At 37.1% G+C, this 13,752-nt stretch overlaps 1 protein-coding gene across 2 annotated transcripts in view; it reads left to right on the top strand.

The window, feature by feature from the left end:
• ERLIN1 (ER lipid raft associated 1) overlaps positions 1-13,752 on the top strand; it is a 44,490-nt gene that overhangs the window by 2,741 nt on the left and 27,997 nt on the right. For both annotated transcript variants that reach the window (XM_004459192.4, XM_058298505.1), the window contains exons 4-7: positions 4,923-4,969; positions 6,476-6,537; positions 8,276-8,401; positions 9,892-9,965. In XM_004459192.4, coding sequence (XP_004459249.1) covers positions 4,923-4,969; positions 6,476-6,537; positions 8,276-8,401; positions 9,892-9,965 — 309 coding nt within the window. The remainder of the gene's footprint in view (positions 1-4,922; positions 4,970-6,475; positions 6,538-8,275; positions 8,402-9,891; positions 9,966-13,752) is intronic.

Genomic DNA, 13,752 nt, shown 5'->3' with positions numbered 1-13,752 from the left:
TGTGTTTGTTTCCATTTCGGCAAGCTCCTGGGCTATTAGCATAGAAGATATAAGTTTTTACATACAGCTTATCTGCCTCAAATTTTTGCCTGGTACATTAAGCACATTTTTATGTGGAACCTTAGTGAATGTTCTATTTTGATAGTATCCCAGAATATTTGAAATGAGCATCTGGTTATCAAGAAAAGTATCTTGGGCATTGGGAAACACTTAATAAATATCTTTTAGTATAACAAGATGGCAAAACAGGATTAAGTTGTACCTACTTTTGCGAGATCAGTATGATCATAAATGTTTGGATTCTGAAGAAGTTTGTCTGCTGTGTGCTGCTAGTTTTTCAGAACTCTACGTTATTTAATCTTAGCCTTGTAATTTAAGTCTAGGTTTCCTGCTAAGTAAGATTTTATTGGTACCAAGGCCGGGGATTGAACTAGGATCTCGTATGTGGGAAGCCAGCACTCAATCACTGAGTCACATTGGCTCCCCTGAGTTGGTTTTTCCGTTTGCTTGCTTTTTTGTTTTAGGAGGTACCGGAAACCAAACCCAGGACTTCCCATTTGGGAAGCAGGTGCTCAGCCACTTGAGCCACATCCAGTCACCATATTTCCTTCCTCTTTTAGGTGGCTTAGGTCAAGAATTATGTCTATTGAAGGTGAAATATGTTTTTCCCTTAGACTGATTTTCATATTGTTTCCCATATTTAGTTTAGTCACTCTTCTTTTCTTACCATCTCTCCCTCATTCCTTCTTCTCTTTTCTAGCTAAATCTTTCCATCTTTCTTAGACTCCTCTTAAATCACTTTTTTAATATATAACTCTTGAAGTCTTTATTGTAAATTTTGACCCTTGGTCTTAACTTCCTTTGAAAAGTGTTGTATTGTTCTCTAAGTTTTTGTATTTTCTTTCCAGAAAGTCTCCAGGCTTCTTGAGAACAGGGATTCTGTCACATTTATATTACTGCCCTTTCTACTTAAGCTGGACGTTGTTAAATTGAGAGCTTATTTCTTAGGAAGCAGTGTGGTATGGTAAATGTCAGGCTAGAAATCTAGAGACTTAGGTTCTGGCCCTGGCTCTGCCTTCAGTTTGTTGCAGGACTTTGAGCAAATCCCTTAACTCCTGTAGATTTCAGTTATTCCTCTGTGAAAGAAGGGGTTTTAATTGTATGACCTCACCCTCCCAACAGCTCAAACAGTCTATAATAATGTTATTAACAGCAACATCAGATCCTTAGAGATCAGGGGCCTGTTTTGATATTGTTCAAGCCAGATAAATCTGTCCTGCCTTCTTAAAGCTTACTATGTGTTAAGTAATATTGATGTAGTGACATATAAAGGAGATATAGACCATAAACATTAAACAGATTTTAGAGTTTAATTGCATATACAGTAAACATAGTAATAAACTATTTTTTAAATTTTTTTCCTTTATTTTTTTAATATTACATTCAAAAAGTATAAGGTCCCCATATACCCCCCACCCTCTTCACCCCACTCCTCCCCGCATAACAACCTCCTCCATCATCATGAGACATTCATTGCACTTGGTGAATACATCTCTAAGCACCACTGTACCTCCTGGTCAATGGTCCACACCATAGCCCACACTCTCCCACAGTCCACCCAGTGGGCCATGGGAGGACATACAATGTCCGGTAACTGTCCCCGCAGCACCACCCAGGACAACTCCAAGTCCCGAAAATGCCCCCACATCAAATCTCTTCCTCCCATTCCCTACCCCCAGCAGCCACCATGGCCACTTTTTCCACACCAATGCCACATTTTATACTTACAAGACATGCAAATGAAATTAGTAAAAAGTTATCAGTGTAAACCAACATACTTTTTTTTTTATTTCCCCCCCCCCCAGTTGTCTGCTCTCTGTGTCCATTTGTTGTGTGTTCTTCTGTGACCCCTTCTATCCTTATCAGTGGCACCGGGAATCTGTGTTTCTTTTTGTTGCGTCATCTTGTTGAGTCAGCTCTCTGTGTGTGTGGCGCCATTTTTGGGCAGGCTGCATTTTCTTTCGCTCCAGGTGGCTCTCTTTATGGGGTGCACTCCTTGTGCGTGGGGCTCCCCTATGCAGGAGATACCCCTTCGTGGCATGGCACTCCTTGCACGCATCAGCACTGCGTGTGGGCCAGCTCCACGCGGGTCAGGGAGGCCCCGGGTTTGAAGCGCAGACCTCCCATGTGGTAGGCGGACACCCTATCCATTGGGCCAAGTCCACTTTCCAACTAATATACTTTTCATCTTAAAAAAAATTAAATGCTGGGCCAGTATGACAAATTGGAATGTTCTTCCTTTATATGTGAAATAGTAACATTCTAGAAAAGAATTATATTAATAAAGCCTTTTAAGAAATTGTTCTTATGAGAATGTGATAAATTCATTTTTAGGAATTTGGGGAGCACATTAGAAGACACAGCCCTATATAAATAAATGGTTTAACAAACTGGACAATTGAAAGGAATATATTTGAGCACCTTTGGAAATGTGAAGTCTCATATATGATGTAAGGGAAAAAAAGGAATACTTAGAGAAATTTTAGGAAAACCTTCAGCCTTTAAAGTACATGTAAAGTAACCAAAGACTTTTAAAGTAAATATTCTGTCATACTGAGAAAATGAATTTTGAGATAATATAGAAGATAAGTATAAAAATAAATGGAGATAGGGGAAGCAGATGTGATTTAAGTGGTTGAGTGCCTGCTTCCCACATGGGAGGTCCCGGTTTCAGTCTGTGGTACCTCCTAAGAACAAAGACAAACAACAAGCAAACAAAATAAAAGACCAATCAGGGGACCTAATGTGGCTCAGTAGTTGAGCACCGTCTTCCTGCATATGAGGTTCTGGGTTCAATCCCTGGCCCCAGTACCCAAAAAAAACCCAAAACAAAACATGGAGAATAGGATGTTAAATTGAAGATTGAACATTTGAAATCTTTTCTATTCTTGGTTAGAAATTAGTTTTAAATAGGAATATGTATTTTTATTTAAAGTTGATGTGGAATATGGAAATTGAATTTGATTAATGTTTTGAAGGAAATAAAATAAGTTGAACTCATTTTATCATCAAAACCCTTCCCTGGAACTGTTACTAATGTTTACCATCACCTAGTCTCTGAACCCTGAAGTTATATTTTATTCTTTACCTTCTTGGAATTTTATATTCAGCCATTTATCAGATCCTTCCTATATTATGTCTCCTCTTTTTTTTTAAAAGATTATTTATTTAATTCCCCCCCTGCCCCAGTTGTCTGTTCTCTGTGTCTGTTTGCTGCGTCTTGTTTCTTTGTCTGCTTCTGTTGTTGTCAGCGGCAAGGGAAGTGTGGTCAGTGCCATTCCTGGGCAGGCTGCACTTTCTTTCGCGCTGGGCGGCTCTCCTTACGGATGCACTCCTTGCGCGTGGGGCTCCCCTACGCGGGGGACACCCCTGTGTGGCAGGGCACTCCTTGCGCGCATCAGCACTGCGCATGGGCCAGCTCCACACGGGTCAAGGAGGCCCGGGGTTTGAACCACGGATCTCCTATGTGGTAGATGGACGCCCTAACCACTGGGCCAAGTCCATTTCCCTGTCTCCTGTATTGACAGCTTCAATTTCCATGGGTTTTACTAAATTAATCTGAATAAATTAATTGTTTAACTTCCCATCTGGTTTCTTGTCTCCAGATATGATAGATAATGAGAACTATATCACATGAGTAAGGGAATGAAGTAAAGTACATTTTTGAAAGGATCTTTTCGTGGCTATGTGTAAGTTGGACAAGGAAAGCCTTGAGTCCCCAGCCAACTTTCAGGATCCTCCTCTACCTAATATTGCCATGATCTCTTCTCAGAATTTCATCTTTCATCTCAATTGCTCCTTCTGCTCCAAGCAGACTGGTCTGCTTCCTATCATCTGTGCATCTAGTTTGTCCTCAACCTCATATGTTTTAATAGGACATTTATTGAACTTAAGGTGTTGCTCATTTATTCTTATTTCTCTCTCTTTATAAATACTTCAACTCAGAGAGCTTCTCAAACTACTGTTTTACTCTGTCACTAAACACGTAGCCGTTCAGTTTTTTCTGTTATTTTGCTACTGTTGATGGGTTGCTTTGTAAGGATTGATCTCCTCTGCTAGTTCTTAAGTTCTTTGGAAACAGGGACCATGCTTCCTTCTACTTTTGTATTCCATCAAGTAATTTGTTGCTGATTGCCTAATAAGGTGCAGTGTGTCCAGAATACACTCATTTTGTGCTGACTTACTCAACGCCTTAGAGTCCAGTAAGAAGTATCCTGGATCTGAACAATAATATAACATGGGAAAAGCAATCAGGTGCCAGTTTCTTGGTTCATGTAGAGGAAGTGTGCTGGTGGTAGCATTTCTACTAGAAAGGAAATTGAATAGTCCATGTGAGAGATCACTAGGGCCTGAACTAAAGTATCGACTATAGCTTTAGGGAAGAAAAGTTCCTGTTGAGTTCAAGGATACCTTTGAATTGTGGTCTACTTAAATATATGCAATAGTTACCTTTTATCTTCAGTGTAAACAGTAATATGAGCAGTGGAATCAAAGTTCAGAATGCAAGTCTTAACATAATATCCTTTTGGGTAAGCCCTGTAGTTTGCAGTCTGAGGCCAGCTCTAGGCAAATATGGTACTTGGGAAGAGCAGTTGTCTATTTATTAGCAGATTGGACATTTGAATCCTTTCTTAGTGTACAGTGATTCATGCATTAGCTATAAAATATTTTCTTTCTCAAACTTTTCATTTCTACTAGGATACAAAAAGAAAGAATTCCTATTACAGCTAATCTTTGGGGACACGAATTGTAATGGCGTTCTCCTATACTTCTCAGGAACCTTCCAGAGGTTTTCCTCTGGGACCAGTAGTTCTTTGAAGATATGTGTACCGAGTATTGATGAGATATTTTTTCCTCCCCAGACAACACTGCAAACTGATGAAGTTAAAAATGTGCCTTGTGGAACAAGGTAAGATTTCATTTGCTTGCCAACCACCCTTTAGTTCAGATAGAGTTCCTTTTCCTTCTAAAGAAGCTGTGATCACTTAGACATCTTTCAGATAGGCATGATAGTAACTGTATTAGTCAGCCAAAGAGGTGCTGATGCAAAATACCAGAAATCGGTTGATTTTTATAAAGGGTATTTATTTGGGATAGAAGCTTACAGTTACCAGGCCATGAAGCATAAGTTACTTTCCTCACCAAAGTCTTTTGCCACATGTTGGCGCAAGATGGCTGCCAACATTTGCCAGGGTTCAGGCTTCCTGGGTTCCACTCTTCCTGGGCCTTGCTTCTCTCTGGGCTCAGGGTTCCTCTCTTCCCTGGCCTGCTTCTCTCTGGGCTCAGGGTTCCTCTCTTCCTGGGGCTTACTTCTCTTTCCTCATAACCAAGCTCCTCTGCATGCTTACTTCCCAGGGCTCCAGCTCAAGACTCCAACCAACTCTTCTGCCATGTCATTTTCTCTGTGAGTCCCCAACCACCAAGGGGACAGGGATACAATGTCCTACTGACATGGCCCAATCAAAGCCTTAATCATTATTTAATCAAGTAATATAATCCAGTATAATCTAATATGCCCAGACGAAAAGACCAGTTTACAAACATAATCCATTATTTCTTTTTGGAATTCATCAGTAATATCAAACTGCTACAGTAACCCAGGAGGATTTCTGTTCTGAGCATTATTTGAGCATAGGCCTATCTAAATAGGAGCCTTCTTTCTTAGGAACCATTATGGTGGTGTCAAAAAAATATGAGTTTTAGAGTCAACAGACCTAACATCACATATTAGCACTGTACTATATCTGCTTTATGTCTTTTCTAAGCTTAGTTTCCTCATTTGTAAAAGTCAGGATTAGAATTATTTTATAGAAAGTGCCTAACTTTGCACTTGACCCAGAGAAGTACACATGTTCCTCAGGGTATGTGTTGGTAGCCAGGAATTAAGAATGCTATTAACAAGATCTGTCTTTCTGTAGTGTCAATTTTATTTCAAGATTTGGGAGGAAATTCCTTTTTTATTTAGATTGAAAACTGATCATTGGTAAAATAAGGCAGGAAACTTGAAAAGAATTTTCAACATGTTGCTGGCCTCCACACCTCTTAGGGAATCTTTTCACTTTGCTTGGTTCCTTGGTGGAAATTTTTAGAAGTATGCTTAGCATGTGACTTTAGTTAGTTTGGGGAAAGTGTTAAGTAGCTGTGAGTTATATGTTTAAATTTTGATGTGAGCCAGTTGATCAAAACTGTTACAGAGGTGAACTTTTGTTGTAGGCAGAATAAAAATATGTCACCTCTGCCCCTGGGCCATTTGAGTATTGATTAATGGGGTCATTTTAATTATTCAATAGCATATGTTTTTAGATTTTCCTTGTAAATTTCTATCATGTGGGATATATTTGGGTCTATAGAATTAATGTGGGATTATAATAGGTTTGCATTTAGTTCATAATTTTTCCTTTTTTTTTTTTTTTAGTGGTGGAGTCATGATATATATTGACCGAATAGAAGTGGTTAATATGTTGGCTCCTTATGCAGGTATGGTCCCATATGTTTTGTTTTTATAGTTATAAGCAGAGTGTTTATTACTGAAAGATTGAGAAATAGGAAGGTACTTTTAATGTTTCGTGATATCAATAGCTTCTGATAAATGTAAAAGAAAGTCCCTGAAATAGTTTCCATTTCTAGGGAATGGATGCAGAAATAGGTCACAGAGGTTCTGGACAGGACTAACTTTCTGCAGCTATCTGGGTTATTCTTCTCTGAGCAGAATGGTTTCTAAGAGCACTAAGGTCATTGGTTTCTAGAATGGAAAAGTAATGTTTTATCCAGTCAGGATGAGAGATTATTTCCATGTGTACTAAAAATCTGTAACTGATCAATTCCTTGAGCCACACTGATTTGTAACCATAGAAAAATATTTTTAAATTGATGTTTGCCATAAATTGCAAAGCAATTTGAAAGTCCTCTGTATGGGTAAAGCATTTTCTTCATAAAAGATGAAAACTGGGAAAATGGATTGGGTACTGTTAAAATCAAAAACATAATTAGATGCTTTCTTTTCTAATGAACACTTTGCCATTTTATCTTTATCCCTTTCATCAAAACTAATACCTAATATGTGCAGGGGTCTGTGTTCATCAAGGATAATTTAAGGAGTTTATTTTACTTGAGAAGACATAATACAGACCTAGAAAAAAATTATATTGGGATATAAAGTCTTGTTAAATTTCACATTACTGGTAAGGCACAAAAATAAAATAATTTCAGAGCAGAGAGCATGCTGTATTACTGTCAAGTGGATTTGGATCAGTTTTTAAGCATTTCCTTAGGCTTTTTTCCATCTACTTTCCTGGTCGCAAATCATTGGAGTGGATTATATTTGGAAAAATAGAAGAAGGGAAGAGATCTAGTTCATTTGGAGAATAGTCAAGTAAATGAGTCAGTCAGCAAGTGTTGATGGTCTTTGCATCAATTATGATTTGGAATCCAATTACATCTAATATCCTACATGGGAAAGTCAGTGGAGAGTAAATCCTTGAATCTGAAGGCACAAAGTAGCATGTTTAGTAGGCAAAGCACAGATTCTGACTCTTAGGCACATTTCTGAAATTCTCTGATTGTTTCTTAGTGTGTAAAATTAGGAGATTTTTGCAAAAATTACATACTAATACATGTAATTGCTTGACATAAAGTTGGACCTAGTAAATAATAGCTTCATCCCCTTCTAGCCTGGTTATCCTTTTTTACAGCCTTTAAAAACTTCCTGTTTAAAGATGGTCTTTAGAAGCTGCTTCCTTCTTTTATTCTCACTGTTCCTCAATTAGTTCAGACCCTCTTTACCTCTTAGCTAAACTTGTGTAGTTATTCCCTCATACTTTCCCTCCCTCTGATTTCTGTGCCTCTCAGTTCATCTTCACAATCCTGCCAAAATACAGATCTGATTATGTAACTGCTAAAATTCAAAGTAGGTTGTCTCATTGGACCAAGAAAACTTGACAGTTCCCTATTAACTCCAAAATAATGTATGGAATTCTCTTCAGTATGGAATTCAAAGTTTGCCCATTAGTATTGTGAATGTTAAAGATTTCTGGAAAATTGAGCACGAGGAACATAGACAAGGTTTTCGAGTTATGTTTTATATTTTCAGTATTTAGTTGACACTCTTCCTTATGTATGTTATCTATTATCTCACTATAACTTTTGGCCTGACTGAGTTAGAAGATACCTGGGTCAGTTTTATGTAAAATACGCATGAATTGTACTTCTCCTGCAGTGTTTGATATCGTAAGGAACTACACTGCAGATTATGACAAGACTTTAATCTTTAATAAAATCCACCATGAACTGAACCAGTTTTGCAGTGCCCACACACTTCAAGAAGTTTACATTGAATTGTTTGGTAAGTGTCTTATTTTAAGTATGTAAGTAGTCCATTGGAAATCTTGCTCAACTCATTTATGGATACTATAATATTAGTAAACCTTATGCATTTTGAGCATTTCTTCTGAATTTATAGTAAATCAGTTGTTTTTAAAATATTTTTTATCTTACATTTAAAGTTTAAGGTTAAACCAATAGTTTACCAACAAGATACTTTAAGAATGGTTATGATTTTCTGACATGTAAAATATATAACTTGATAGAGATAGGAAAAGCTTCATTTACTTAGACTGTATTCTGTTTTTACTGTGATAAATTTACTGAAAATTAGTTTTATGGCTAATTTAATAGATAATTTGAGGAAATTTAGAAGTCTTGAGGAGTTATGTTCCCAACACCTCCAGATTCAGTGATTTGCTAAGAGAATTAACAGAACTCAGCATATAGTCATTTTCACATAATTGTGTAAACATGTGTGAAATATCTACCAGGGAAGCTCATTAGAGACTCAGCACCCAAGGTTTTTATTGGGAGTTGGTCACATAGGCACACTCTACCTAGCATACACTAAAATTCCAGACTCCCAGAAGGGAAGCAGGTGTTTAGCATAAACTGCTTTGTTTGTATAAACAGTTTATATACAGTGAATCACTCTTAGCAGATCTGGGAATGATGGGAACCCTCTCCAAATCCAAATTTCCAAATACCAGCCAAGGGCCAACCTTGCAGACAGGCCATTGTAAGGATTGCAGTCTTAGGTCTGGTGTGTTAACTCTTTTCCTTATAACTTACTTTTCATTAGTGATCCTAAAAGATCCAGGGAATGGATTATTGCTATCAGTTGCTCACCTCCCCCTCCTGGAATTCCTAGTGACTTTTTGAGGGAGAGGCATAGGAATGGTTGATCCATTTAGAAATCTACTGATTGATTCTTCTTTGATGATTGACAACCACTGGGATGGGGTATGAAGAAACCAATCTGTCTTGATATTGTCACATCACTGCTTTCCATCTTAATAATGGTGAAGGTACTGTTGAGATGGGTAGAAAATTCATAAGTAAAATGGCATTTAATTGTCCATTTTTTATGTGCTTCAGAGTCCTTGCTGTGAGCCTTCATTCTTTTCTTTTTAAATCCAAAATAATGGTAAGGCTGAGGTTTATGAAAATGAAATCTAACAATTTTGATTGAAGATAAGAATTTTCTTTTTTATGTGAATCAGGGTAAGAACGCTGAATTGAGATACTAGAGATCCAGGTTCTCCATCTGCTGGGTGAACTTAGACTAGCTGTTTGTCATCTTCCTTAATTTCTTTATTAGGTAATTTCTCACACTTTTTCCCACATAAAAGGAAAACAGAATATTATGTATATGAAGCAGTTTAAGCTCTATAAAAGAATACTACCATGGAAACTTCAGATCTAATAATGATTGGTTTTATTTCACTATTAATATATTGAAAAAAAATTGAGTATCATTAGAGCTGTTGTTCTTGGCTTCCAAAACAGATCAAATAGATGAGAACCTGAAACAAGCTCTGCAAAAAGATTTAAACTTCATGGCCCCAGGTCTCACTATACAGGTAAGTTCTTTTCCTAGGGAAGTTCTCTGAGAATTTGAGAGTTCTGAATTTAGTCTGCTTTTCATCAAACTGTTTATTCAGCAATTATTTAATTGAAGTGCAGTGGTGACTTATAGAATACCTTTCTCATTTTTGACTGTAGGTCTCTGCCAAAATTGCTCTTGTAACTTACCATGGGTGGCATATTCTTGTGAACACTTTGAGAGAGCACAGATAAGCTGAGGCTCTTAAAAGGAAATGCTATACATGGGGCATTATTAAGACCCAGAGTGGTTATAAATCAGTTTTAAAAGTAACTCTCGTCCTTAGAGAGATTATGAAAAAGTTCAAATATAAGATTTGAATATTTAGTGTCATCTATGTATCTTTAAAAAAAAAGATGAAAAATATTTGAATAATAATTCTAGACAAAATAGATGTCACAGAGTCACAAAATACTAACAGTTGAATTGATTTCATGATTATTGCTGTAGGAATTAGGAGTGAGTGAACATTTCAGGAGTGTGATGGGGAAGACAATGAGTTGAGATTTTAGGTAGGTCTGGAAGAATTAATAGTATTTATATGGGGAAAGGAATGAGGAAGGCATTATCAGGTGAACAGGATGGTCTGAGTAAAAGCAAGGTAGGAGATCAGTTTAGTGGTGCTAGTCATGGTAGCAGGGGGAAATAGAATAGTGAGAGCCCATCCGCCTACTTTTCTGGATCAGTGTATTTTCCGATTGTGGGTTGAAATCAATTAGTGAAGTGTAAAGTCAGCTTTAGTGAGTCATGACCAGCCTTTTAAATAAAATGAAATAGAATAGGAAAAGAAATGACCATGTGACACGTAGTATAGTATTATTCAGTGAAACTTTTGTTATATGTAACTGTGTGTGGGGCGGTTGTTTATATTGGATTTTAATGGGAGTTGTCTTTTTTTTTTTAAGATTTATTCCCCCCGCCCCTTGTATTTGCATTTGCTGTCTGCTCTTTGTGTCTGTTGGTTGTGTGCTCGTCTTTTTAGGAGGCACCAGGAACCAAACCCAGGACTTCCCATGTGGGAGGGAGGCGCCTAATCACTTGAGCATCCACATCCACTTCCAGAATTGTCTTTCTTACTATTGTCATGATCCGTAATGTTTGAAAGCCATTGCTCTGGATCTGGATTACCTGAACAGTAGTGTCCTTCTGTAGTGTCCTTTCTCAGAGTATCTAGGAGATCAGTTAATTGTTGTGATTAACATTATCTGATGCTAAGGATAAAGCTTTCTTAGGTGTCACATGTCTCAATTCTTCAAGCTCAGTGGTTCTGCCACTGACAGTGTCCATTCAGTGTACGTGATCATGTGTGTACATGTGTTTGTCATAAATGAGACTGGTAAGTTGAGCAAGTTTTTTCCTGTGGCTTCATTCATGCTATGCCCTTATCTCACAGAGGTACCTAAAGGTGAGCTGGCAAACGTAAGGCATCATTTGAAATATCCAGCACTAACTTTGTAAAATCCTACTGGTTATTCAGTCACTTATGGTTGGAATAGTTTGATTTTCAAGATAATGAATGTGATTGTCACATATTTCTTAGATTCTTCCCAGATTGTTACTTAGAGCTCTTAACTCTGCATTTTAATAGCTGCCTAAAATTCCTTTCCTCATATTACTTATCCATTTTCTTATTGTTTCCAGTGTTTTGCTATAGTGCACATTCTGACACGTCTTTGTATAAATGAGCAAGTGTTTATCTAGAGTAGATCCCTAGATGTGAAATTATTTGCTAGATCAAAGGATCAGTACGTTTTTATTAGTAGTAGATAATAATCCTTTCAAGTGACTGTACAAATCTATATTTTTACTGATAGTATATGCAAATACTTTCTTCCCTGTGACCCAGATTTTAAAGAAATCACACATCTTAGTTTTTGCCATATGAATAGGTGTAAAGTTATTTTTCTTTGATTTATATATCCTTGATTATTAATGAGGTTGAGCATCTTTGGTATTTTTATTGGCCATTTATACTCTCTTCTCAATTGCCTATTCAAATTCTTAGCCCATTTTTCTGTTGGATTGTTTTTCTTTTTCTAACTTACTATTTGTAGTGATTCTTTTTGTGTTCTGGATATTTTTATACACGAAGATGTTATATATGTTGTAAAGAAATTAGGAAAAGGATGAAAAACAAAATGAAATGCACCAGTAATTTTAAAGCATAGAAACAATACTATTAACTTTCCAGACTCTTCTTCTTTTTTTTTTTTTTTTTTAATATTGATTGATTTCTCCCCTGTTGTCTGCTCTCTGTGTCCATTGTGCATTCGCCATGGCTCTTCTGTGTCTGCTTGTCTTCTCTTTAGGCAGTGCTGGGAACTGATCCTGGGACCTTCTGGAGTGGGAGAGAGGTGCTCAGTCTCTTGTACTACTTCAGCTCCCTGGTCTGCTGCATCTCTTATTGTCTTTCCTCTGTGTCTTTTTCTGTTGCATCATCTTGCTGCGCCAGCTCTCTGCTTGGGCCAGCTCACCACGCAGGCCAGCACTCTGTGTGGACCAGCTCTCCACTCGGGCCAGTGTCTATGCGGGCCAGCTTGCCTTCACCAGGATGCCCTGGGAATCGTACCCCAGAATCGAAGCCTGGGAATCGAAGCCCAATCCCTTGAACCACATCTGCCTCCCATCCAGACTCTTCTTAATGTACAGGAGCATATATTTGTAGATATAAGTAAATATTAAACAGAGGTAGAATCATACCATACCTGCTTTTTTCACTAACAGTATATTTGAACAACTTTCAAAATTACAGATTTAGCTTTATGACTTTTTAAAAAAAATTTTATTAAAGTATATAATTCATTTGTAAACATTAAGTGTATCGTAAAAGCTATGAACTTACAAAACCACATGCATAACCTATAGGGCTCCCATACAACATCTTACCACCAACAAATTGTCTTGTGGAACATTTGTTACAAATGATGAAAACATCAAAATATTACCACTAATTGTAGTCCATATCTTACATTTAGTGTATTTTTCCCCCAATTAATCTCTTTGGTTTCCAGTTATTTGCTATTATATACATTTTCAATGACCAAGCTCATCCATACATTTTTAAAGACCTTCCAATAGATACATTTCTAAAAGTGAGACTGATGGGTCAAAGTGTATACCCCTTTTTGGGACTTTTTGATTGATATTGCTGATTGCCTTTCAGACAGATTTTAGCAGTTTATAATCTGATAAGCAGTGTCGGTGACCTGTAGTTCCCACACACTTGATTGTGTGATTGTACTCAGATAATAAGCAGATTAATGGATACATGCTCGCTATCTTTCTCTCTTAAATCTTTTGGAGAAAATTAATCTGGCATTATTTTGTATGCCCTAGGATATTTGTTATCCATTTGTATTTCATTTGTGAATTGTTTCTTGCTTTTGATAAATTTTTATTTGAAATTTTTTTCATTGACTTAAATAAGCTGTTTTTTCATTTTGTTTCAATAAGCTTTATATTTAGAGCAGTTTTATGTTTACAGAAAAGTTGTGAGAAAGTGCAGAGTTTCTGTATACCACCCAATATGCATAGTTTCCCCTATTGTTAACATCTTGCATTAGTGTAGTACACTTGTTATGAAGAGCCAGTATTGGTACATCATTAGTAACTAAAGACCATAGTTTCCATAGTTCACATTAGGATCTGTGTATACAGTTCTGTGGATTTTGATAAATATGTAACATCACGTATCCACCATTATGGTATTATCATAATAATAGTTTCCGTGCTGTAAAAAGACCGTTTTCACCACCACAGCCCAT

This window comes from Dasypus novemcinctus, chromosome 6, assembly GCF_030445035.2.
Source record: "Dasypus novemcinctus isolate mDasNov1 chromosome 6, mDasNov1.1.hap2, whole genome shotgun sequence".
Classification (NCBI taxonomy): domain Eukaryota; kingdom Metazoa; phylum Chordata; class Mammalia; order Cingulata; family Dasypodidae; genus Dasypus; species Dasypus novemcinctus.
Note: the sequence above shows the minus strand (reverse complement) of the source record. Positions and strands in the feature narration are given on the sequence as shown.